Source organism: Pholis gunnellus (assembly GCF_910591455.1).
Source record: "Pholis gunnellus genome assembly, chromosome: 18".
NCBI classification, from domain to species: Eukaryota; Metazoa; Chordata; class Actinopteri; order Perciformes; family Pholidae; genus Pholis; species Pholis gunnellus.
In genome coordinates, this window is record NC_136545.1 from 935,153 (window position 1) to 962,805 (window position 27,653).

Below are 27,653 nucleotides of genomic sequence, written 5' to 3' on the forward strand. Positions count from 1 at the left end.
TATTTATATTTGCAATTAGTTTTTTATCAATTTTATAGAATTTTTTTAATTTCTATATTTCTACTTTTATACAAACCAATTTAATAACAACATAGCCTATCCTTCCTTGACTTATGATTTTAAGATAAACGGGGAAACAAATGCTACACACTGGCCCTTTAATGGGTAGTTCTTTTCCCACTGAGTCGTTCATTTGTCTCAATAGACGATCTCTGAGAGCGCGCTTGTGTGTGTGTGTGTGTGTGTGTGTGTGTGTGTGTGTGTGTGTGTGTGTGTGTGATCTCGCAGACGTCACAGCCTGCCGTTGGTCCAGTTCAGTTCAGATCATCGGTTGGTTCCCTCCGGAGGTAGCAGTTCGGCTAAATAAAACTAAATCCGGAGCTGAAGGCAGTTTAACCCGAGACATCCCAGCTCACGCTCTGAACCGGGACACTTTTTTATTTGTCCTTAACCCGAAATAAGCAGCATAAACACCCGGGCGGAGGGAGGGAGAGCCGCCGTTAACGTAACGCCCGTGACGTCGGTCCGCCCGGGCTGCTGCTCCCGCTAGGGGTTCATAACCACGCTGCTCGTCTGGAGGGTCCCTTTATCGGTGTGTACCGAGCGATCGATCGGTCCGATCGGAGCGCAACCGCGGGATAGATAAGTGCGCGATGATGGAGAAGAAGAGGTCGGACTGCCCCGCTCTGCCTCCCGGTTGGAAGAAAGAAGAAGTGATCAGGAAGTCCGGACTGAGCGCTGGAAAGAGCGACGTCTACTACTACAGGTAGCCAACTCATCGATCAGCCACCGATCGGTGGCGGTAAACCAGCGATCGATCGGTCGACCCCCGCGGTTAATGGTCCTAACTCTTGACTGTCAGCGTCGGTTGTGAACGCGCGATACGTACGCCGACACAAGTTGATCAGAAAGTGTGAGATGACTTAGTTGCTGTCAGAGAGGAGTTACAATGTAGCGCTCATTATGACACGTTCCTGTTCCTGTTACTCTATCACATTCCATACATATTTAAATACTATTCCTCTGCGGGGTTTGAACATACTGGCGGTTAGATTTGAACTACTGAGGTCATGAGTCCCACCAAAAAAATAATGGATTGGATTTTTCCCTTTTGATTTGACTGTTTATTAAGGCCATAGTAAGTTTCATTTTCCATCATAAGTAACTTATTTCTTTATTGGCCCTAAAGGTGAGCTGAGAGTGGTAGATGAGCTGGCTAATGATGTGATGCATAAGTGTCATGTAAGAATCCCTGGTATTCCTCCGCTGATCTATTGATCATATGCCACTTATGGACACTATATTTATGATGCACCACTCTTGTTCCAGGCTCACGTGTTGTTTTTTATAAGAACGTATGCCCCCTTTGACTTTGGGTATCTCGCCTCTATTGGTACAGACCGCTCTGTTGAATGCCACGTAAAAGATAAATAAAATATCAATAAAAAATCAAATGGTTGCTAAAGTGGGGCTGTTTAACTATAATGTGCTAAATGATTAGATGGACTATTGATGGAATCAACAAATTGGTTCATAGTAATCGATTGTGTTGATAGCAACTTCTGCTGTTTTGTTAAAGGAGTAAGTCAACAGTTGGCATTGTGAGTGGCGGACTCTGCCACCTATGATGAGAACTACTTTATAGAGAGCTCATTACAGAATACCAATACATGTAACGGTTATTGCATAGCATAAGCATTATAGCTTTATTACAGCTGAAGTATTAACTTAAAGTAATTAACTTTTCTTTTTTGGTATTATTACTACTACGAATATTCTGATTCTGAATACATTAGCCCCTTTAGCTAGCGGGGCTAGCCCTGTCAAAGTGAAAGTATGTACCAGACTTTCTCAGCGACTGATGAAGTAACACCATTGGTCGGTCAAGTGTTGGGAGTTTCCTCATTGGCTGTTCCTGTTTCAAAATGAAGAGACACAAACAGTCCTCAACTACGTCCTTTAGGATGCTTTGACAGTCATAGTCCTCAAATATTAACTCAGACGTAGCGTAACCATGATATGCTACTTCAGTACACTTTTTAAAAAAATGTTAAGAAGATTTCTTTGTCGGGAGCGAGGTGTTGATTTAACCGTCGTTTCAGAGGTTGTAGTTTGTGTCGCGGTATCGTGTCATACTTATGTGTTTCTATTATTTTGTCCACCCTATTTATAGCATTCTTTTTCTTGTTTTTAAGCAAAAAAATATCACAATATGATATATGAAAAGATTGCATTTAGCAATGTAAGCAACCTTAATGTCACTTGCAATACGTATTATAAAAAGTCAGGATATCTCAGCCCCTCCTGCCGAAATTCTGACCTTTTTTTTTTTTTGTCAATCAATCTCTCTCTCACAAGTCCCCCAACTCTATGGAAGCGCAATCCAAAAAAAGAAAAGAAAATCAGTAATGAGTAAGTTGCAGCGTCAGCTCTGTTTCGTCCTTCACGCACTTTTCCTGCACATTACATTTTGCCCGACAACACCAACAATGACTGCATTCAGATGATCAAGAGCTCCCGCCTGTCCCTGTGTTCCTCCGCCTCGATCCTCATCACATTTAAGCTCAACTCTTCGTCTAAAGTGGACCCAAGTTCAGTCTGAGGTTTTTACATTTTTCCCGTTTCCGTAGCTTCACCAGCTACAGCTGCACACGATGGCAGAGGAAATGATGTCGCTCCTACAGTGCAGGTCTGTGGTTAGGCCGTGACGCCCGCAGAGCTGTCGGCAGCTCACTTCCTGTTTATCGGCGGGCTCCGTCACACCCTGAAGCCTTTAACGCGGAGGAGATCTGCCGTCCGGAGCTGAGGCCTGCCTTTGCTTTCAGTTTACTGTGTGACGTGACTCATCGGTTCCAGTTAGGAAACCAGTCAGCAGGTCGTCTTACTGGAAGAGCAGTAACAGCCTGCCGGGGCCTCTGATGGCTCCATCTCTACAAACCCATGCTGCTTAACAGGAAATTATTTAGAACCCACGTTTTATTTTCAGTTCTTTCACATTAGAATACTCGGGTACATTGTCTGCTTTGACTATTTCACTCCGTTATAGCGGCCTAAAGCTTCTGTAAAGAGCTGTAGCAAGATGAAACACAATATCTGCGATACTGTCAGACACACACACACACACACACACACACACACACACACACACACACACACACACACAGCTTCTGATCTCTGCTTTGTTGCTGCTGACCTACATGTCAGACGCAGCTGAGCGACTGTGTGTCTGCTCTTGTACTTCAGTCTCTGTGAGGACCAACTACCCTTTAGGACCTTTCAGGACGTTTTGGGAAAGTGAGGACATTTTTTGAAGGGGGGGGGGGTTGTTTGATCGATTAATTCGCACTTCAATATATTTATTCAAACTGATGTTTTTGTCATGAATACTTTCACACAAAATGCGAACATTACGTGGTGAAAAAGCCATGTTCTAAATATCTTTTTGAACGTGGACAATTGTCTGAGCTTTTACATTGTGAATAAAGGCATTAACCAATCAAGTTGGGTGGAGTTGAGTTGCGCCTATATATATAACAACAAAAACCAGACTCCGTAGTCGGAACCAAAATGACGAAGTTCGAAACATATATCATTCGCAAGTATTTTGCATTTTTGTGTCGGTTATTTATCACGCCCCTGGTGTGTAAAAGCCTTTTAAGGCTTAGTTTTAGGGTTATGGTTAGAATAAGACTGAGGTTGAGGTTAGAGGCGATTCATTATGTCAATGAGGGCCCTCACAGTTCCTGCAGGGGTCAGATCTTATGTCATAGCTGACAGTATGCTGAGTGATTCTGAGCTTTCCTTTTGATACTGTACTAAGTTTACATATATATATTAAGAGGTGCTGGTAAACAAACGTTATTGTTGTACAGATCCAGGTTAGCTGGTGGAGCATGAACGTCTGTGTGGTTGGATAGTACTTGACTAAATGTGACACGCGGACTGATGAGAACGCAGATGGAGAAAGGCCTAATGTCTCGAGCTGCGTTCGGGTGCTGTGGGACGCGTTTCTATGGTCGCACCATCAGACAAGTGAAGATGGCAGCTGCCGTCATTGATAATGAGGAACTTAAATTCCATGCTGGATGAAGAGTAAAGCTGATGATTTGACAATATAATGAGACTGTAGAGATTTCGACAGTTCAGCTTGGTCTGTGTGAAACATGAATTCCAGATACCTCTCTCACTGATAATACGACAACTCCAAAGACACTTCTCTAATTCTGTCTCAAATTCAAGCTCCACTTTTGTTCTGACTAGTCACAATGCGAGTTAAGACAACTTTAATTCCTGACAATTAATATAATGCAAATGATCCTTTTTGGATATCCAACACTAAGATATTAATGTCTTTAATCACACTATCTTTCTCTGTCTGGCTCTCTCCTCCTTCTCTCATTTCTTCCTTCCTTTCTTCCTTCTTTCAGTCCTTCAGGAAAGAAGTTCCGGAGTAAGCCTCAGTTGTCCCGTTACCTTGGAAACAAAGTGGATCTGGGATGTTTCGACTTCCGGACGGGGAAGATGATGCCCGGAAAACTGCAGAAGAACAAACAGAGACTCCGACACGACCCGCTCAGCTTGGCCAAGGTAACACTGATGAATCACTGTGGGGGAGGAGGCTGTGGTTGTGTTGTCAGATTATCAGATTAACACAGTTTGTCCTGCAACAGGTTGACAGTCCAGCAAGTCAGTTGACAAGCACTCATTTACCACAGAGGAAGAGTGTGAGGTGTGGGTGAAATCCTTACCACCGACTGTCTGTCCACGTCTCTCATCATTCATGTGACAGTACCAGGGCTGTAGCACTCAAATCCAGTCTATGATCTCTGACTTGTCTTGGTCTCGTGGGTGTAGAAAAAAAGAAACTTCTCATGAACACACACACACACAGTGATAAAAACCAGAGACAAGTAGAAAGGTGCACTCAGTAGAGTGTGTGTCTGCTCAGCAGTGGCGGTGATGCAGTCAGCAGTGTGTTTTCTGTTACCTGTTGGCTGTGGCGATGCAGTCAGGGGTTCTGTGTAGTTATTTTCGCTGATAGCCAAACACACCATCCAAAACAATAAAAGTGAACAAAGTGTTTTCCCCCACTGTGGTTGTGTTCAAAATCACACACTATCATACTATTATATTAAGTCACACTAAGTATGAGGTCATTGTTTGTGTAGAGCACTTGCACTTATGTGGATTTTGTGTATGCGAGAAATGTCCAGATGTATATAATACATTGGCAAGTATGTCTTTGTATGTGACGTGAGCTTACTGTGCAAACCCAACTGCCCCACAATGCATTGCGTTGGGGGGCCTTGAGACCGGCCGTCAGTTTTGTGATTTCAAGCAAGGCTCACAGTTGTTAATATGTCACTTTATTAAGTGTTAATATGTTACGAGGAGGTAGACGTTTCCATTTCCAATATGTGGTCAGATTATCCAAATATTGCTTGTTTGAAATTTGCTGCGTCGTTTTCAGAGATGTGACCGGGCTGATGGCGGGCTGATGGCGGGCTGATGGCGGGCTGATGGCGGGCTGATGGCGGGCTGCCTTGCTCGACCATCGCTTGAGTATACCTCAGTGTGAATGCTGCTTCGGACATTTGATTCTCAATAGCATTAATTAAGCATGCTAGTACAGCCTGGTTTTCTACTCCAGAGTAGGGTCTCATATCCGCGGCTATAAATATACCTTTAGCCCTGTTTGAATCGGTAGGGAACAGCTGCCGAAACGCTGCGGGGAGAATTTGTAGCGTGTGTGCTGCTGTTGGTTTTCCTGCTAAGCTAGTTTAGCGTAGCGTGTAGGATGTTTTCCTATGGTCGGACAGCACGTTGTCTGTTACGTCGGGTGGGTCGCCATGTTGAACACATTATATTTCCCACAATTTAAGCTTCTGCATTTTCCAAATGCAATAGTATTATTCAAATGTATTGTTCGGTTCGTAATGTGTACCAAACCGTGAGCCATTCAATATTCACGAATATGTGTATTGTTACACCCCTAATATATATATATATATATATATATATATATACTGTAGTTTAGTACAACAGTGTGCGCGATTAATGGTGGACAGACGCAGATGCACACTCACGCACACACAGTCGATCTTATTATTTCCTGGCGTAGATAATAACAAAGGAAGAAAGTAGGGACATAACGGAGTGAAGGAAGGAAAGTAGGAAAAAGCAGGGTTTGACCATCAGGCACAGATTTCCTCTTTATAGACATCATGTGACCATCATGACCAATAGTAACCTTTTAAAACCAGTGGAAAGTCCTGCTGGTGTCCCATCGTAGTATATTGAGGCTCCAGTGTTCATTACAACCACAATATAAAAGTCTTACCAGTAGTAGTGCAAAAAATGGGTTCATCCTCTGGGGAGCAGGAAGGGGGGGGGGGGGGTCAGGGCTCTGAAAAACTGTTTGTCTCCACGTGGGAAAGCAGTTCTCACGGGCCAACAGTTTCAGCGCGATGCTTTAAGGAGTAAGCACATTCTATGTGTTTTGGTAAGCTATGAAATGATTCCTACCTGTGCTGATACTAAGCAGAGTTTGGAGCTGCAGGAGATAGTCAGACAAAGAACTTCTATAAGAGGAGATATGTTTTGTGACCCCTCATGACATTGAGCCTTTTAAAAGGTCATAAACGGGCTTATTTATTAGGCCGCAGATTTCTTTGTCCTTTTAGCCTTGTGCAAACAGCTTATTAAATATTCTTATGAGATTCAAACAAAAAGTGTAAAACTTTTGAAAGAACAAAATAGCACATTCTTCCGACAAGGGAAAAGCTGGATTCTTTGATTTTGGTTTTATTTGCAGTTTCTAAATCAGCTCATGGGTTCTTTGAGGATGAATTCCTAAGCAACCAAATGCATCTTTGCTCAGTTCAGCACATTCAGGGGTTCTGCTGCTGCGGCATTACTTGTTCTGTTATGACCAGAAGCTTATGTCGGCTACTGTTGGCAAAATGCTGCTGATGAGGACCCTAAGGTACGGCTGAAAGGTCATAAAAGCTAGGAAGTGGACATTGAGACTCCCATGCTCAAATGTTGTTTACTGACATGATGACTGAATGTCCATCCGTCACTTGTGGCACAGTTTTTTTACGCAAAATTAAAACAAGAAGTGAAACGCACCGGAGCTCACCAGGAGGCATGTTTCCTGCCTGCTTGTTATCACATTCCACTAAAATCAAGCTGATGATTTTAGTGCAACTGGTTCAAGAGAACCTTGGAAAATGAGGAGGAATTCAAAGACGGTGCCCTGGATACGCACTATTTACTATATATTGCACTATAACGTGTAACGTATAAAGTGTCTGAGAGTTTAGAAACGTACATGGCATGTGCAATACTTTTGCTAACGATGCAAAGTGACATATTTTGTAGACAGTGACTGACTTGCTTTCAGCTATGTGTCTATTTTGACATCTTTGCATATAAAACCTCGATCATTTGTATTATTTGCCTTCATACACAAAGCCCTCCCATAAAAGGTGCTGCTATTTTATTTACCTTTCATTTTTAATACACACTGCAATTGTCAGGAAAACCACAGCATGTCATCATTAGTTCTACTGTGTAGCTGAAACGGCGACGCCTGCTGAACGTCGATGTGGAAAGCTTCACGCAGAACTCTGCCCTCCGTTGAATTAGGGCTGGTTTTGGTCCTGGTTTGAAGGCGATCATTCGACAATTTGGGAAATAAGTAGATCGATACCAGTAGGCCTTTTCCACAGCAGACATTTGGACTAACGTCACAGCATCAAAAGCATAATGTGTTAATGGAATTCAATCGCCATTCATTTGATTATTTACACCCGCGCTTTCCCTCCTGTCACGTCTTTGTATTCTAAAACCTAACTAACCAAATCAGCCCCCCCAGACCAGTAGGTGTTGAGGTTAGGGTGTTTTCAATACAAGCAACCAACATTAACATGGGCAGGGCAGAAAAAATGTGTGTGTGTGTGTGTGTGTGTGCGTGCGTGTGAGCTTTATTGACATGGTTTGTAACTTTCTGCTGCTGCTCTTCACACTCATTACTTGGGAGTACACACACACACACACACATACACACACATACACACACACACACTTCCTGTTGTTGTCTGTGAAACCTCAACTTAGAGTTAACCCTGTAACACACACACACACACACACACACGTAAACAAGCACAAGCACACAGATTACAATATTATTATCACTCTCAGTACTTTTAATTCGGAAGGTAAAACAGCAAGGAAAGGAAGGTAAGAAGGTAGGAAGGAGAGAAGGGTGGGAATGAGGGAAGGTCAGGAAAAAGAAAGAAATTGGGAAAGAGGGGAAAGGAAACATGTCACCAACACACAGACTCTGTCTCCGTCTCATCCAGGGAGGTAAACCAGACCTGAACACAGCCCTGCCAATCAGACAGACGGCATCCATCTTTAAACAGCCTGTTACCAAGGTTACGAGCCACCCCGGCAACAAGGTGAAGGCAGACCTGCAGAGAGCTAGTGAGCAGCCCAGACAGGTGAGAGGCTGACACACACACACACACACACATTCTGGTGTCGCCATGGTAATGCCCGAGGGCGAGGTCAGGCTGTTACACAAGAGACGCTGGGGGAAAAGCAGGTTGTCATGGTGACTGGGGCCACTAGAGGGTGCTGAGGTATCATGGGAAAAGCAGCATGGCTCTCACACAGTGTGTTTGGCAAAGGGAATGAAGGATGGTGGGATGACTGGCAGAGAAGGAGCGATGATAGAAGGGTTGAAAAGGAGAGAAGGAAGCATAATGTGTACTAATGTCGTTTTTAACAGTGCAGTGTAGTAAATGTAGTAAGGCTGTTACTTTTGAAGAGTATCAAGTGGAAAACCTTCAACCTTCCCACCCAAACTTTGTGTCATTTCCCCTCAGTCACCCCAACTGCCTAACTAAGGCTACCTAACTAAGGGGCCGAGCAAAACAAATGTTTTCCTATGGCGTCTGGCGTGCGCTCCTTTCTTCCGCCAAATGCCGCGTTTTTCTGGCAGTTTTTTGAAAAAGTTCTAATTTTCTCAACTGTTTAACGTCAGGCGTGGAGTTGGTCAATGTCACATTCGCCCGATGCTGCCAATCAACTCTAGCAAGAGGCGGGTTTTACTACTTTACCACTGTCTTCCTGTTTTGATGCCGGTAGATGTGGTTGGAACGGACATTGACATTAGCGATAGTTAATGTCAATGAACTATATCATTTCCCCCTCATCCTCCTCAACCAACAGCAAAGCAGCAGCAAGAGCTCCATGTCTGCATTGAATCATTTTCTCCCCGAGATCATCTCCACCGGCTCATCAGCTGTTTTGGCCGACTTGCTTTTCCATAGGGGCGTTTTTGAATCATCCGCGCCTGTTGCAACGAGTCTCGCTGTGATCTGCCCCTTAGAGGGTTCTGTTGGCTCAACTTAACTTCCTGTAAAGACATTTATTTTGACAAGACGCTTTGAGTTATAACAAGCGTATATTCACATGCTGTCACTGACACGAAGGGTACGAAGAGTCGTAGTTTGAGGTTTATTGCTGCTGACCAAGCTGCGTTATTTGACGCGTTGGTTTGAGAATGTGTTGAGTATATTGTGTAACTTTAAATAGTAACATCAGTCAATGGTTGCCTCCATTTAGGGGCGGGAGTTAAAATGAGGCGACTTCAACATTTTATGGTGCGTGTTATGGTTACAGAATGATGAAGACAGTTGGAGAACAACTCTATATATAATTAACCCCCTCAAGGACATGAATTGTACATAATCAGGCTGTATAGTGTTTTACTTATATTCCCCACAGTCTTTCATTCATTGTGTAATACAAAGCGACCGTGGGCCACACGCATACTTGCAATTACATCATAACATTAGTTCACTTTGTCTTGTGGCTAAACAGGAGAGGTCATTGCTGTGTTAAGATGCTCAGAGCAGCTGATGCACTATAAAGAGGGATATGGAGATTTCATGGATCAAACAAACACAGGACCGTTGTTTATGTCCTAAGTGAAACCAAGTCAACGTTGACTTATTAAGCCCATCAACAAAACATACTTATTTTAAGCCAAACCACGATCTTTTCATAAACCTTCTTTGTAGACTTAAACTAAGTATTCCAACTTTGAAGTTTATTAGGAAAAAAACACTATCTATGTAACGAGTGGAAACTGAGACACCGCCCCTGACCCGTCTCAAGCTAAAGCTAGAGGGGAACCTAGAGCGTCACAGTTTGAAGCATAAGGCCACACATGCAGACCCCAGCTGACCAATCACAGAGCTTGTTATTCCCACATCTCTATAACTGCTGTTGCCTGAACACGTCGTTGTGTTTCTGAGGAGGCATATTTCAGCTACACTGTCGAGTAACATCTGAGTGGTTGTTCTCATGTTAGAGTTCCTGTAAGTAGTATAATATGTAGTATATTGTTGGGTTGACTCTGTAGGATCGTCAGTAAAGGTGTTGTGGTTGTATTTGACTCCTGTTCATCCTTGCATCCTTCACTTAATACTGATCCACTGAAAAAACGTTCTATAGCTGCTTCACAGTAAAAGCCTTCAAGTGGTTACCATTGGAAAAAGCTGTTAATGTGAAGCAGCGGCAGGAAGTGTTTGGTCGGCATTAACAGAGTCTGAACACGACAGCAGACTCGGAGCATGGAGCCGATCAGAAAACAATGAAGGGAACTAAACTGAAACTGCAGAGATCCGAACGGCCCGCTGCAGACTCTCAACTCTGTCTGCCGTCTGTCTGCCTGCAGCTGTTCTGGGAGAGGAGGTTGAAAGGCCTGCAGTCATCAGACGTCACAGAGGAAGTCCTGCGGACCATGGACCTGCCCAAAGGTCTGCAGAGTAAGTCTCTACCATGGACCTGAACACACACCGTGCTCCAGTCCCGACCTCTGACCTCTGAGTTTTCTCTCTCTCTCTCTGCAGGCGTCGGGCCGGACTCCAGCGATGACACTCTGCTGTCGGCCATCGCCAGCGCCCTGCACATGAGCTCCGCTCCGATAACGGGACAGACGACTGTGGCTGCCGAGAAGAACCCGGCCATCTGGCTCAACACGTCCCAGCCGCTCTGCAGGGCCTTCACCGTCACCGACGAACAGATACGGTGAGAGACGCTGTCTTCATCTTGTCCCATACTCGTCCTTATTCCCACTGTTCGACAGTTAGCAATATGTACATTTTGTCACTGCGATCAACATTTTAACCGATGGGAAGGCAAAGAATGTGTTTCTGCTTCTGAGAGGTGTATGATCGTTGAAAACAACAGGAAGTTAGTTATTGTAGTTTTTCCCACACATCTAGAGACACACTGCTCATAGAGGCAATGAAGGTTCGTGTCCGATTGCGCCAACATGAGTCGAAACACACAGACATGATGCACATATCTATATATTCAGTCTGACAAACACTTTTAGGGGATATTTTCAGATAGCTTTCACGAATAAACACCCGTCTATAAATCTCCCTCGCACAGTTTTTTGCTCCAGAACTTGCCTGAGAATCATCAGCAGTGGTGGGCCGTCAGGGCCTGCAAAGCCTTCTCTGCTTGCCTAAACAGAATCACAAAGTTAGAGCTATTTTATAATTTAATATTTTTTCTTAAATACACTACATGTATCATAATTTATAAAAATATTGTTCCCATTATCTTATTTTCTCATTGTACAGCTACTGTGCTCCTCAGTTGCTCTGCTTCCAGTGCAGCTTGTTTTAAGTAGAGCTTTTATCCAATCAGATTTCACCTCTAGGTAGAAGAGAGGCCCCAGGCCTGCAGATTCACCAGTGAATCCATGTGCAGTTTAAGTGAATGGGGAAGATATTGTTGATTGGCATAGTGTTCAGGCACCAATCAGATCTTTAGTTTAACATTCTTTGACGCGCCAGAGCGGCCTGCAGGCCTACAGCTACGTCAGCATTAGCAGCAGCGCTGCAGTGAGATTCTGTGCTGTGATTGGTCAGTGGGTGAGCACGTGACTATTTTGAAACGAAATCTACAGCAGAGGCTTAGTCGAGTAGTGAGAGTTCATATTGAAAGATATGAATGAAATTATGATATTTTTTGCATTTTTCTTGGTGTAGATTTTTTTTTTTTTACCTAGCTTTGTTTTTTAACACTCAATGGCTGAAACTGGAAGAGAAACGGATTTGTGAGTTGGGATTTAACTGTTGGATTAAACTCATTGTCAACAAAGAAAAGCGGATGTGATCAGCATTTGGTAAGTCAACTGGTTCGTTTTTTTTACATCTAATATTTAAATGGCCCTTGAGTGTGTGGCAGAATGCGTGTTGCTGCTGTTGTTTTTCCGTTAAGCTAGCCTAGCCTCCCGGAACACGGGCGGGGCACAGCTGTTTTTGTTCCGGTTCAGAGGTCACACAGACCGCTGTCTCCAATGAGCGCAGAAAACATATTATTTCCTACAATTTAAGCTTCTGCATTTTCCAAATGCACTCGTATTATGCAAACGTATTGTTCGGTTTGTAAGCCTCGTACCGAACGGTTTAATACAAATACGTAACGTTATATAGTTACAGCCCAAGAAACGAATAATAACCCTAGCGGTGGTGCCATCATGTGGTTATAAGGTGGTATTTCAGCAGTGAAGGCCCAGGTATAAAATGCACAGCCCGCCACTGTTTTTTAGGTTTTCTTCAGTAGTCCCGCTACACATCTTTCTGTTTTGTACATGAAAGAACAGGTTGTACGTCTTTTGTTGTTTTCTCTTAGATGATTTATACAGCAGTAACTACGTTACATTCTTACTGTGAAACTGGAACCTTTGCAAGGTGTATTATGATCGGGGGAAATCTTCACCGATAAGATGCTGTTTCATGCTGATACATTTCATCACATTGCATCAGGTGTCTTCGGAGCTCACAGTTTCTTAGTTGTTGTGATACTATGTAACTTTTGAAAGAAGAAAGAATTATATTTTTTAATTAAATTCAATACACTCAGGTTTCGCTGCCCAAGCCGGATTGGTCTGGGATGACCAGTAGCTTACTGGTCATCCCAGACCAATTATGTTGCTGTGTAACTGACACTAGAGTCATCACTGAGTCAATGCTACTGTTGCGTGACGCTTTAGCATTTAGGAATATCCTGTTAGTGCCACTTGAGGCCTCAGCAAAGTAACGTCTCAGCAGATATCGAGACAAACCTTTTCTTCCACACTATTCAGAGCACCATGACTCTTATCAGCTTAAACTATGTTAAAATCCCCAATGTTTTGCAGTTGCTTATCTTGTACCAGCAGTGCATACAGAACCGAACAGTAAGCCTGTCTCTTTTGAAGGGCAGGTACCAGCTGAACTGCCGTATTTAAAAAAAAATAACAAAGACTACCAGGGGCCAGTCCACAGTTCTTCTGGACTTTTAGGGTATCCACCGAAACAAATATTTTTGTTTCTGTTTAAGAGCTATCGTTGTTGAATTTGGGTGTGTCCTTTCATAATGATGAGATGTTTGGTGTCAAAAAACTGTTTTAGTATCACAAACACATGTCAGCCGTGTATAAACGCCATTTATTACTTTTCAACTGTCTCATAAAACCTTGAAGAGGGGGAAGCCAGCATCTTCCTCTCCAGCCGGAGAGCGATTAAATGAGTGCAGATTACTGATGCATGCTGGGTTGTGGGAGTAATAAGTTGTATAGTGAGAAAGGAGGATGGGACGGTGATGAGAGAGCGGAGGGGCGATGAGAGATGAGAAGTAATGAAGCATGAATGAGGAGGAGGAGGAAGAAGAAAAGCAGCCCCCACTACAGTCATGCTGGGGAATTAACACCGAAGCTGTGATTCAGAATCACATCCAGGTGGACCGAAATCAGTTATCATCTGAAGCTGATCATCTGTAGATGCATCCATTTCACCTGCTTAAACTGTTAAAGGACAAGCAAATTAGCACATTAGCTACAGGTCACATTTACCTCCACCATCAAATCAGCTTTCAGATTGATTCCCATTGGTGGCCTGATGGGAAGAAGGGGAAATTAACAACAGATTCCACAACAACAGATTGCAGCAGTACCTTTAGCTTTTTAGATTTACGACTACTGAGTTAAAGATTGTATAATCATTGTTTTTATAGGAAAAGTGTTTCAAGTCTTTAGTTTCCACATGCACGACAACGGTGGAGCAGTTGTAAGCAATGCCATTCTTGTTCTAAGGTTTCCTCCAACAATTCTACTACGATATGTACAAAAAGAGTGAGCAAAGTATACGATGCATCAAATGACATAGGCGTAGAATGCATGTGAAAGCCTTCGCTCAAAGAATCTCTAAAAGTTGACTGTACAATAGCTGCTCGGGACTAGCTGGTGAACACAGTGAGCAGCTAAAGAGACTCAGGAGCTGGTGGAGACCAAACACAGAGCTTAAAGAGAGCGACTGCAAAACTTCACTATATCAACTTAAAAGGTGATGATATGTCAGTTTAAGTAATGTAAAAATGTTTGTTCCACAAATTAGAAAATGTCAGTGTTGCTTGCTGTTTGGTGATGCTGACTGTTTTTTGTCGTGTTTGTGTTCAAAGACAATTCAACATCTGAGGTTTCAGATTGACTGAAATATTGTCTGTAACTCGCTGTATTGCAAGTTTTCACAGAAATGAACTGAAACCAATGGGTGCATGAAGGGAGGAAGTCAATCCAAAAATGGATGAATGATTGATGGAAGAAAAATGAAGTTTGTTTCTTTGGACAGCTCGGGGGAATCAGACTGTCAAGTTTCGTTCTTCCTTTATTCAATTTCAATTTTATTCGCAGCCATGGGACTTGCAGAAGGACAAATACTATATATATATTGCATCACCCTGTTGTGACAATTACATATTCCAAGAAAATAAATCAATGCTTATACATTTTAAAAAGAAAGGTGATAAGATAAGTCTTCAGATCAGAGTCCCTGTAAACCACATAGACAATTAATGCAAGCTGACAGGAGGGGGCACTGTGGGGGCACACACCAACAGACTGTGTGTGTGGGTGTGTGTGTGTGTGTGTGTCCAGTTGAAAACAGAGTAGAGAACAGCTGGCCAAAGCCATTACAGCAGAATCACTGGAATACATCACTACGTACTCCCTGTCCTCTTTGGTCCCTCCTTATATTTCCTTATCTCCTTCTTTACTCTGGCTCTCTTTCTCCCTCCTTCCACCCTTCCTTTTCCTTCTCTCCTTCCTAACATTTTCCTTATTTCACTGCTTCCCTCCATCCTTCTCAGCATCCTTTCACATTTTCTTATCTCCTTATTTATTCTGCCCTTCCTTTTTTCTTCTTTCCCATTATTTCCTTCCCTCCCTCCCTTCTTCCTTATCTTCTTCCTTTATCGTGCAGTCCTTAACCTTAATAATAATAATAATAATAATAATAATAATAATTGAATCTCCTCCTCTCCTTCTTTGTGATGTCCATCCTCTCTTCAGTCATTTCTTTTCACCTTTCCTCCTTCCTTATGTTCTTCTTTCATAAATTAAATTTCATTACTTTCCTTGAATATTTCCCATCTTCCCTCCATTCTCATCATCCTTTTCCCTCCAACAATACATTATTGTCTTTCTCCTCCCTTTGATTTTCCATTCCTCGATCTTTCTCTCCTTTTCCATTTCATCCCCTCCTCCCCTTCCTCCCGGTCGCTCCTCTCCTCTTATTTCCCCTCCACCCCTCCCTTCAGCCTCCCTCCCTCCCTCTTCTCCTCCTCCTTCTTTTCTTATCTCTCCCCTCCATTAATTTCCAATTCTCTCCCTCTTCCCTCCTCTCTCTCCTCAGTTGAATGTGCTTGTCATCCTAAATCGCTCTCATTCCTCTCCTCTCCTCTCCCTCCTCCCTCTCTTACGCTTATTTCCTCTATCTCCTCTGCTACATCAAACTCGATTTTTTTATTTTTTGTTTTATCTCTTTGCATTCCTTCAATCTTTCTAATTTTGTTTTTAATAAAAATATTGAACTGCATAATTTTTTCTTGATTCATCTTTAAAACGGTCCCTTCTTTGACAGAAGCAGATAGCATTGTATTGCAAGGTAGTGTCTCATTGTACCTTTGGCTGATTATTAATCCAGATTCAGTCTGCACAAACTGGGAAAACACATTTCTTCATGGACCTGGTTTTGGGCATTACTACGTTGAAACATGAGAGGGTCAAACACGAAGTTGGGGCCACACTTTTGTCTCAAATATCACTGTATGATGTAGGATAACATTTCCCTTCACTGGAACCAAAGGGGCCCAAAGCAGGAAAAACAGCCCCAGGCCAAAAGTACATGAAAGTATATTGACAGTCCTGTTCATATGTACCTCAAAGACTACTGGCTGGATAGTCATAACATTGCCTGATCCCATTCCTGCTCCCCAGAGGATGAACATTTTAGATTTAAATGACACCATAATCTTTCCACTAGTACCCCCCTCTGTATAAACCTAACATTTGACAGACTAAATAACTTAAATAACTACATGCAAAGTGATTAAGACTACACAGAAAGGCGTCATTGTTAGGGTTTATGTGTTTCCCTCTGGAGTTTAAGGGTCGCAGTCCACTGGCTGTTCAAGGATTTCTGTGATGTTTGTCATTCAGAAAGATTTTATGTTTCAGGTGCATAAAGAGGAGCCATAATAAGACATCCTCTCCCATCTCTGTGTGTGTGTGTGTGTGTGCAGGGAGCAGGAGTTGAAAGTTTACCAGGCCAGGAGGAGTCTGGAGGATGCACTGATGGCTGACGGTTTGGCGCGGGCCGCCGAAAACACCCGAGAGCAGCTGGAGGGTAAGACGGCCTGAAGACGGACAGGTGAGGCAGATGAACTATGTTATTTATAATCGTGTCTTTAATAAGCAGAAGAACTTCTGTGGTCTCATCGTGTTTTTAGTTTCATAGTTCAAATAGAATCAAACAGTTTGTTTAGTCTTTTCTTTCTGTGTTCTACTGCAGTTTATTCTTCTTCAACTGGCCATGTGCCATATATGTATATATATATATATATATATATATATACATATATATTCCTGTTGAGCAAGTTGAATGAGATTTTAAAACATCTAAAAAAATAAGTGTTTGTATTACAATTCCCAGCATGTCTGAGTTGAATATATTAGTATTAAAAGTGTTAAAGACCCTGTCTCAAATGTGCAGATGAGCTGCAAATAGGATTGGCGAGGGGATTGCTAACAATAGCCAGTTGTCATAGTAACACAACCTGCTTTCAGGCAGGCAAGATGATGTGCACATCAGTCAGAAGCAGAATATGGGAGAAAGAGATGAAATATCTGTCAGAGTAAAGAGGGAAAAGAAAAGTCACAGTGAGGTGAGGAGATGGTTTAAAGTCGGCGAACATCATCATATGATGAAAAAATTTAACACACAGTATATATATATATATATATATATATATATATATATATACTGTGTGTTACATTTGTACAATGTACCTTGTTTTTGTTGTTCGGTGATTCAAGTTTGCTATTTTTAATCATTAACTTTTTCGCTGAACTGCAAAAAGAATGGTGTTTTTACTGATTGGTCACAGAAAATGATAACGGCAACAAATATTTTTTGTGTCGTTTGTGTAGACTTTGCGCCAGAGTAACTAAGATGGACCTTACGTCTCCGTGGTGCAACCAAACATTGACGCAGCTTTAGTATCAAACTTACTGGTTTAAATGTATCGTCTAGTCCAGGGGTCGGCCACCCGCATGCGGCTCTTCAGCCCCTCTGTTGCGGCTCCCTGAGGCTACATCCACACTAAAATGTTTTCGTGTTCAAACGATCTCCGTCCACACGGCGTTTCAGCATCGTTTTCTAAATGATCTCCGTCCAGACTTAAATGCCTGAAAACGAATATCACGTGACTATTCCCGTACACTGGGCATGATGGTGCCGGTGTAAACAGGAAGTAGATTGGTTGCTTAGTTTAAAATACGACAGAGTAATATTAATAATGAAAGGTCCTGCTTGATACTTAAGATCTTCCTCTAAAATATTCCTCTATGAACTCAAACAGACACATTTCGTGTAGTTGTATTTTTCAGACTTAGTTACAGTGCTGCAGGTCTTGCTCTATCTCTCTCACATCACATTGACTTTAAAATGAACACTTACACATAAAAGTTGACTAGATTATGGATCAATAAATGAGGACAACACACGTCTCTCTGCTGGTGACTGAAGTCTCTGTCGTTCTGGAGAGCAATCAGTGTTTAGTTCCTTTATAGTTTATGTGTTTGGACTTCACAATAGTTAAGAAACAATAATAAGAAAAGGAAAGTCCTCCGTTTTGTGTCCGTCCTCCTCAAAGCTGCTAACCGTGACTTCAGACGTCCGCTCCGTAGGGCTGGTAACACCGCTGGACATGGAAATAGAGAGTTTAATTATGACGTATTCATTTGCTTTCACTACCAACAATGCTGGCTGACCTGGATGCTTGAAATGAGAAAAAAAAAATGTAATGTTGAAAGACGCTTCCAGAACAAACACACAGCATTAGCTGAAAGTCTCACGCTGGAGATGAGCGAAAAAGAGCGATTCCTCTGCTGCAGCAAACTCTCCTCTTCATCAGAGTCGTGTCTTTATTCTTGTTCTATAATTTCATAAATACACCAAACTATAGTTTTTGTATATATAACATAACTATATATAAAACTTTATAAACTGTGACATCAAATAGCTTTTGCGGCTCCAGACACATTTGATTTGGTGGAAAATAGATCAACATGTCTCTTTGGACAGTAAAGGTTGAACCCTGAGCTAGTGTGAACTTTGCAGACTAACTTAAGAGAGAATTTACGTGCAACATGCTGCTACTGCTAAATCTAAGCCACTACTAAACTATCAAACTACTTAGTTACTAAACTATTGAACTACTTAACAACTAAACTACTAAAGTGTTTAATTACTGAACTACAAACTACTAAACACATAATCCAGCAAAGTACTTAAATACTGAACTGGTAAAATACTGAACTATCAATCACCTAAACTATTGTTAACTACCCGACAACTAAATGTCAAACATCTACTAAAGACACGGCTAAAGTAACTAACGGAATTACTGAAGTACAGAACTACAACATTAGAAAATGAATCATACTAAGTATTTCTTCCAACAAGATATGAATGACTCTGTGCTGCAGTTTAAACGTGAGGAAAGTTCCAGATCACAGCTTTAAATGTCTTGAACAATGCAGAAGCAGAAACAATCTGCTCTGTCAGAAACCCTATCTGGCTCTGTGTGTGTGTGTGTGTGTGTGTGTGTGTGTGTGTGGAGACTTGTTGTGAATGCTGATGGGATTCTTGGCGTCTGATTGAAACTCAGCCATGCAGCCGACTTTGTGTGTGTGTGTGTTTGTGTGTGTGCATGAGTGTGTGTGAATGTGAGTGTGATTGATGGGCCGTGGGCTTGTTGTTGGAGTGTGTGTTAATGGTTAATGTGATCCGTGTGTGTGTGTGTGTGTTATATTACAGTTTGTTTGGTTATTGGTTATATTTCACTCTGCAGAGCCTGTAAACAAAACTAAATTAAAAAACATTTACTTTCAGAAGTTTACACATCCATCCATCATCCCTCCGCTTCCCAACTGCTTATCCAGGTCAGGGTCGCCGTGGCAACAGGGCAGACAGCAGACCAGAGACTGCTTTCAGTGTAAAAATGTTTGCAGCAGACTTTAAGATCTGGAGAGTTTTTGATCTTTTTACCAGAGAAAGGAGAAAAGTCTCATCTGCTGACTCCAGCTCTTATTAATTAGGTCCAGATTTAGCTGTCAGAGGATTTAACATCAGAGTGCAGTTCGTCCTGATGGTGGAGTTAAATAACAGAGGTTCATCCTCTGGGGAACATTTCAATGCAAATCTGAAAATTCAAATGTTCCTTAAATGAATATACATTATTTTATAGAGCTAAACAAATGCTCTTCATTCTCATTGGGCTAACTTGGCTCTACACACACCATTGGAGGACTACTTTGTTCATCGTGGCTGACGTTTCCTTAACAAACAACAATGTTATTTTGAAATAAAGGCAAAATGTTGAGTTGCTTGTATCTGAAAATGACTTCAACGGTGAATAAGCCTCATTTTTAGTTAATGAGTCAATCTGAACCCGTGTTCCTGTGAGCAGTTTTCTGTGTCATCGGTGATTTGCTCTCACCAATCAGCAGTGTCGATGGAAGGTTGTGGTCGTGGCTCTAATGCTGTATTCACAACAAATGCAAATAGAATTTTCCAAAACTATACTATTTTGCTTTGATTTAATTGCAATAAACAGATAAAAAAGGATGTTGAAATAACTACATCATTCATTTCACGTTTGATGTGAACACAGCATACGAATAGTTAAATCATCAGCATTTGTTTGTCAAGTTCAACACTCACATTATGTCTCCTTTGTGAGTGTTACTTTAGTGATACGTCTGTCGTGATACATCGGTTGTTAATAGAAGCTGCAAGGGTGTGTGTGTGTGTGTGTGAGATGGATGGTGTGTGTCCCTGCTCTGTGATGTTTCCTCTAAAAGCCGACAGATAAGGAGGCGTTTTGTTTTTTAAAGCACATTTGTTTTCTGCGGAGGGAAAATCGCCCATTAATGCAGATTTATGCAGATTGGCTGGATGGAAGTCGTTTGGGCAAAAAGAGCCGCTGAGAGTCGAGGAGTGATTACTAATGGCTTTTTATAGCTGGACCAGAGAGAGAGGGCAGCGGCCAGCCAGTGTGTGTGTGTGTGTGTGTGTTTCTGTGTCTCCCGGGCTGCTTTCCAGCTGTTGAAACAACCATTTTAAATCTTTGCAGAAACCTCAGTCCTTTCCGTTGGTTTCCTGCTGCAGTGACTGTTATTGCTGCTTCTTGCTAATTTATTTATGTTGGTTTTATGGCTGAGTTGGTGTCTTCCGTTCTATTCCACCTCCGTGTCTTGGACACATGGTACAGTAGGCGGCAGTCACACACCAATGCTGCTTACACTGCAGGAATAAAACAGGAAGGGGAAACAAGTCAAACAGCATTACTTTGTTGTTAACGTTTCTTTCAGTAGTAGAAGTGTTCAGATCCTTTTAGTAGTAGTAGTAGCAGTACCACAGTGTTGAAATACTCCATGACTCGTAAATGTCCTGCTTTCAAAGCGTTGCTTTAAATGTAAGTACAAAAGTACTTTAAGCACATTATTCCAAAAATAGATATTTCTTTTTGACACATAGCATAAACAAACACTGTTAAGGATTCATTACATTTGGTTATGTATTGTGTGTGGGACTTTTTACAGTTCAAAAATAAACTTTCTTCTCAGGTGGACAGGAGACACTGTTTTTAAATGACATCAAGCCTAACTGGCCACATTGATATTTCATTTCACTTATCGGCCGACAATTATTCAGCTGAAGGAAACTAACAGATATGGGCGTTCAATGCATCTTCTCTTGTATGCTGAATCTTTTTCTAGTAAGTTTTACAACAAAAGCTGTTGAGGAATAAAAGTACAGTGTTGTACGTATTTCAAAACTGTACATAAGTACAGTATTTGAGTAAATGTACTTTTTCAATGTACACAATCGCCCAATCAGGGCCTTGAACACTCATAATAAAAGTTGCCAAATGTCTGGCCATTTTAGTGGCATGGCTCTAGGAATGGCAATGTTGGGTGGTCGGTCCACCACTTTGGTCCAGAATGAAATATCCGAGTATAGGATTATGGAAATTTGGACAAACACTCATGGTCCCCAGAGGATGAATCTTACTGACTCTGGTGACAGTTTGACTTTTCGTCTCGTGCCGTCATCCAACATGTTCTCACTCCCAACTCAAAGCCAAAATTGATGCTTGGTCAGTGTCCCGACGCTTCAAACTACAGGTAGGAGACATGTTTGGACAAGCATTGTGTCTTCTAAAAATAAACTTCCTTCGACACAGGAAGTTAGATTTAGGCAACAAAACCACTTAGATAGGTTTAGAAAAATAGCGTGGTTGACCCCCGTTACATTCTGTGGCTGAAGACGAGTGCAAAAAGAGAAATAAAAGGTTCGGTTCTAGAACCTTTTCCCACCACTCTTCTGTTTTATTAGACAAACACAGATGAAACTGACATCCAATCCCCTCAACTGATTCTGGGGATGATGATATGAATTTCACTACATGATGCACTGTTCCTTTAAATGTGCAGACTGGTGTTTTTATCTGATCGAGACGAAAGGTTCACACTGCTGACTGAGAACAGACTGTTACAGTTTGATACAGACACACAAACGCACTGGCATGTGTGTGTGTGTGTGTGTGTGTGTGTGTGTGTGTGTGTGTGTGTGTGTGTGTGTGTGTCTGTGTGTGTGTGATTATTAGCTATGTATCTTGTAATTTCCAGAGGAGCTGATTCAGACTCCTGCAGCATTTTTCAGCTGCTGGTAATTAGTGGATGTTGAGACACAGAGAATTATCTGCTTCAAAGTCATTCACAAGGCTGATAACTGCGGAGTGTGTGTGTGTGTGTGTGTGTGCTGTCAGTCAGCTGAATTGCCTCGATTAAGCGGCAGATTATCAGGATTTTCTAATTATTAGGGAGTAATTAAGACTGAGTTGAGGATTATCAGACTGAAACATGAAAATTCCGAAACACTGAAGGAAGAACACTTTCAGATACATTAATATGCTGAAACAGCAAAACAATGAAACAGTAAAACAGTGAAACAAAGAGTTTATCCTATAGTCTGTTTGGTGGATTTGGCAACACTTGCATTTTCGTAGTGGAACACTGAGGGATTCAGAATGGAAAGAATGAGGTAATCAAAATATCAATATGGAAGGGATGAGGGGAGAAAAAAGTGACTCTAGATGGAAAGAGCAGGAATAAAGTGGCACAATATAAGATTCAAAATGGAGAGGAGGTATTCAAAACATGACAATGAAGGATTCAAAATGGTTACAAATGGAAGGACTAAATGAAATAATCAGAATTCAAGAAAAAAAGGATTCAAAATGGCTTAACAGGAAATTTGAAATTCAAATAAAATAATAAAGATTTAAAATAGAAAAGAGTAAATACTAAAAAATGGCAAAACATAGGATTCAAATGGGAACAACTGGAAGAGGTTTTGATGTGAATTCAGGAATTGCAATTAAAAGGAGGAATTGAAATGGTGTAATTATTGATTTAAAATGTCATAATTTCAATGTCATAGAAATGAAAAGGCGGGATCCAAAATGGTAAAATGAAAACGGAAAGACTGGTTCATGACATCTTAATGGACTGGATTTCCCAGTAGTCTGAAGGCAACTTTAGTTGTTTGTTATGTCAGTTCTGACATTTTCATCATGGCGAGACTTGCTCTAAATCTGGGAGTCAGAATGGGCTGTACAGCTGAGGAAAGCACATGGAGGCGCAACAGAAGGAGGAGAACATGGTAATATTTGATATCACTCCTCTCCTCCTGTGTGAGCGCTTCACTGTGGTGTTTCATGTATAATTAAAACATTCTTCTGTGCAGGGAAAAGGCCTCCACAGGCCGGGGGTCCTGGTTGTAGCCCCGCCCCCTTCATTAATGCAGCAGGAGAGAGGAGGTGTTGAGGGGTTAATGGAGAAGCTAGTGATTAGAATGGAGGCTCTCCACATTAATTGGACTTCTTTTTTTTGTCCAGAGGCTGATGTTTATTGTTCAGCAGGAGGTGGAAGAAAGGCGGCAGAGACTGTTTGTTCCGTAGAATGTTTTTATTAAGTGGGTTTTATTAAGACGAGCTTAACGAGTCAATTTGGCTCTAATGGAGGAAGGAGGTAGGAGGCGGAGTTTTGTTTAGAGGTCTCTGCAGGGAGCCTCAATTACACACTGTTAGAAACGACATCAGTATAGACCTGAGTGCTCATTAACACACAAACGCGTGTTGGTCCTTCTATACATGAGAGGGCCCTCTCTCACCTAAAACATGCCCCAGCCCTTAACTCTAACCTAAAGCTTATTCTAACCTCAATCCTAAAACCAGGTCTTCTTAACCTTAAAATTTGTTCTCATTTTCTGTAAATGTAATCACAACCTGACGCAAGGTTGGACAAAAGAGGTAAGACCACAAAAAGGTTTATTTTACATGGTCATGAAAGAAGTTAAAGTAAGACAAACCAAACGCAACAAAACCTAAAGGTTGGACAATTTTATAGGGTTGCTCTTCGAGCAGGTGAGCTGAATTCTCCACGGTGTCCTGTCCAGGGAGGGCGTCCTCAATTTATAAAATGTTAACACTTCCCTTAAAATATCTTCAAACATTACCTCACTGTCCAAAAGTTTCCTCAAAATGTCCCCACTTCCCCCAAAATTCCTCACTAAGGAAAAACGATACCCGTCTTGACTTTGCCCAATTCACAAAAACACTCCCCACCTTCCAAAAATGTCCTGGAAATTGTCCAAGCTCTCCAAAAATAGCCCTACCTTTGGGAAAATGATTTCCCGCTTTCAAAAAATATCGCCACTTTGAAACATTTGCCCATTCACAAAAATGTCCTCACCCGACAAAAATGTCTTTGCTTACCAATCATGTCCTCACTTTACAAAACGGTCTGCACATTCCAAAAGCACTTAATAATCCATAATCATAGTGTTCTTTGCGTATTCTTGTATATGTAAAGTATAACTTCATTCATTTGTTCATGCCGTACCCTATTTTATTTGTCTAAAATCCTGCTTGTGTTTGGCTTATTATAGTACATTTAGTACGTTTATATTCAGCAAGTTGAAATGTTAATATAAAAAGTATTGTTTTGGGACAGTTTGTCTTAAGTATCAAACACATTGACAGGCCCAGGTTTTGCTGTGTCACCAAACTTCATTTCCAAGATGCCACTTTCACATTCTCATTTCAGTGAACTTTTTTTTCCCACACTTTATTTTTTGCCTTTTCATCATAGACAGAACACATACATGCAGAAAGAAAAAAACTAAAACTATTTTCAGTGAACTTTATGATCAAAACCCACCAGAAAGTCCACTCTTGAGCAATCTTAACTCAAGGTCCACTTACTCGCTTTACAGTATCTGCAGCCATCAACTATGTCACATAATCTTGATTGGCCGATGGAGTTTACTTTTTAAGCCCACACAGATGAGAAGCTCTGAAAGTGCTCCGGATGAAATCACAATAGCAGCTGAGCTTGCATGTCAACAGATTTATCTCAGTGACAAACTCAAAATAATGTGGTTGAAAGTTCCAGAACAAGATTGTAAGTGGCCCTTGAGTTTGGATTTTTTTTTTTCTCAAACCAAAACCAAAACTACTTCAGACAGTCAGGCAGAAATAGAGCGAACATGATGTGGTTATAATAGTTTCCTGCGATCACTGTGGCAACAAGTGACTACAAAATCTATCAACTATACTTCTACCAGTGACAATAACTCGTTGTCTCTCTGTCTCTCTCTCTCCAGGGTTCCTCTGTTCACCAGCCTCAGGTTTATAATCAACTTCCTCTTAATCCAGACAACAGACCAAAAACAGACCACCCACAGACTGAAACCCACGTGCACTGATCTGTTGTCTCAGTAGGCGATTGCTTCAGCCTTCCCGTTAAAGAAACAATTTTCAGGATCTATTGACATCTGGAAACTACAGTGATTTTTTTCCAGAGCAACAGCAGCAACAACGGGAGCAGCAAACACAGCAATAACGGCATCAGCAACAACAACAACAACAACAACACCAGCAACACCGGCTGCAGCGTTAAAAGTTGCAGCAACATGAAACAGCAACATAGGAATGAGCAACAGCAGCAATAAGTGGAGTATCTAAAGCAACAACTGAAGCTTCTAATCCTCTCTGTGTTTTATCATCTGTACAAACTTTACAACAAGTGCTTACCTTGACTCACTTTTCAGATTCAGATATTACTTTTCTTGCCTTTTGATATAAAGCTGATAAAAATGATTTTAAAGAAAATGCTGAAGAGCCACGCCCTCAACAAACCCAAAGTCAGATTGCAAACTGCTGGACGGCTTTTGCTAACTCTACTAACTCCTCTTGCGCTCTCTGATGATTTTGGTTGTTTGTGGTGTCAGATTGTAAAATAATGAGAATTTACATGAATATGAAATGGAACAATTGCTTATTTAAGACAAATTTTATACCTTGAGAGAACATATGTGTACATTTCTTGGAATGGAGTAAATAAATGATTATATTCACCATTGCTTGTCGGTGTTCTTTTAAATTCTGCTGACAAAGGACTGTGTTTCTAATGATGTTGACAATCAATATTCTACACCCTGCAGACAGCTCAACCTTTAAAGGAATGGGAACACATTTTGGGAAATACACCACCTTCCTTTCTTTCTGAGTGCGATGAGAAGATCAATAAGAACCTCATGTCTGTGAGTTAAGTGCGGAGCTGGAGTCAGGATGTGGTTAGCCTAGCTTAGCATAAAGACTGAAAGAAAGGGAGACTGCTAGCCTGGTTCTGTCCAAAGTTTTAAAAAAAATACGCCTACCAAGACTTCTAGAGTTCATGAACATTCTTTGTATCTCATTTGATTTATTTCTGTGCATGGACGGACATACAAAAACTACATTTTGTAGTTTGTTGGGGTTTACGTGCTGGAGCTATTTTTTGTGAACAATAGCCAGGTGTAGTGACTTTGTGATGACTCTTGTCAATTGTTAGACTATTGTTGGTTATACAACTATATGCTATATACCGTTAGCATCTGTATCAGACGTATCTGGATTATTAGAAGGTCAGAACAACTGATGCAGTATAAAGAGCAAGAAAGTCTGCTTAGTGAGGAGGTCAGGGTGGAAGGTTGGGTCAAACAAACACAGGACACCACTGTTTGTGTACCTTGAAACCAAGTCAACGTTATCTTACCTTATTTGACCTTACTTTTGTTATGTAACTTATGTACAGTATTTAACTAATGGCAGTTACATAACAAACTTATTTTAACCCAAACAATGATTTTTTTCTTAAACCTAACCAATTAGTTTTGTTATGTGAGTAAACCTAAAATCGGAGTAAATCTACATTTCCTGTGAACATGGAAGTTTATTTTGAAAAGACACTATGTAACGAGTGTAAACTGACACTTTGTCCCTGACACGTCCAAAACTGACTCTAGAGGGAAACCTATACATCATGGTTTGAAGCCTGGGGCCACTGACCAAGCATCAGTATTTGATGAGTTGGGAATGAGAATGTGTTGTCCAACACAGCACTTTATTACTTCTGCGCTGTGTAATTAAAGTTTGCTTGGTTGTTAATAGCAGCAGATCAGTGCTTTGAAATGTCTTGTTCAACAGTCACATATAGCTGAAATGTTTGAGTGTACTTACATTTCCTGATCACATTCATGTTCCCCAGAGGGCGAACCCTTTCGATTTGAATGACCCCATGACCTTTCTTCTAGCTCCACCCTGAGGACTAATTTTTACATTTTTAGCTCCATTACTGGCTAGACTGTAAAAATATCTAAATCATCAGTGTGTTGTTGCTTCTGTCAGATTCCTGGCATAAACTGTTCCCAGTCCAGATGTTGGACTTTGTCTGTATAACTATGAGCTGTGTGTGGTGCTTATGTGTTAAAGACAAACCAGCCTGCCAGCTCTGCCCTCATTTGCATCTGCTAATGGCTCTATGATGCCAGTTTCTGATCACTGCAACTACACATTTAAATTCCTGCTTCATTGCCAGATGCTCCTCTCTCTCTCTCTCTCTCTCTCTC

The 27,653-nt window shown here is 41.4% G+C and overlaps 1 protein-coding gene across 2 annotated transcripts; it reads left to right on the plus strand.

The window, feature by feature from the left end:
• Window positions 1-318: 318 nt before the first annotated feature.
• On the plus strand, window positions 319-26,123 carry mbd2 (methyl-CpG binding domain protein 2). Of its 2 annotated transcripts, none has more exons than XM_079179491.1 (7): window positions 319-766; window positions 4,428-4,587; window positions 8,367-8,507; window positions 10,754-10,844; window positions 10,929-11,106; window positions 16,654-16,781; window positions 25,368-26,123. In XM_079179491.1, exons 1-6 carry the CDS (start codon window positions 654-656, stop codon window positions 16,769-16,771), a joined length of 801 nt encoding a protein of 266 aa, XP_079035617.1. In that variant the 5' UTR covers window positions 319-653; the 3' UTR covers window positions 16,772-16,781; window positions 25,368-26,123. The 2 variants fall into 2 exon arrangements, with proteins under 2 accessions (XP_079035617.1, XP_079035618.1); XM_079179492.1 differs by having other exon boundaries at window positions 10,754-10,835.
• Window positions 26,124-27,653: the final 1,530 nt, after the last annotated feature.

Bases quoted from the DNA above. Each gene is read 5' to 3' on its own strand.
- mbd2 (XM_079179491.1), top strand. From the start codon at position 654: ATGATGGAGAAGAAGAGGTCGGACTGCCCCGCTCTGCCTCCCGGTTGG. The intron at 767-4,427 runs GTAGCCAACTCA...TCCTTCTTTCAG, and splicing joins AGCGACGTCTACTACTACAG to TCCTTCAGGAAAGAAGTTCC. The intron at 8,508-10,753 runs GTGAGAGGCTGA...GTCTGCCTGCAG, and splicing joins CTAGTGAGCAGCCCAGACAG to CTGTTCTGGGAGAGGAGGTT.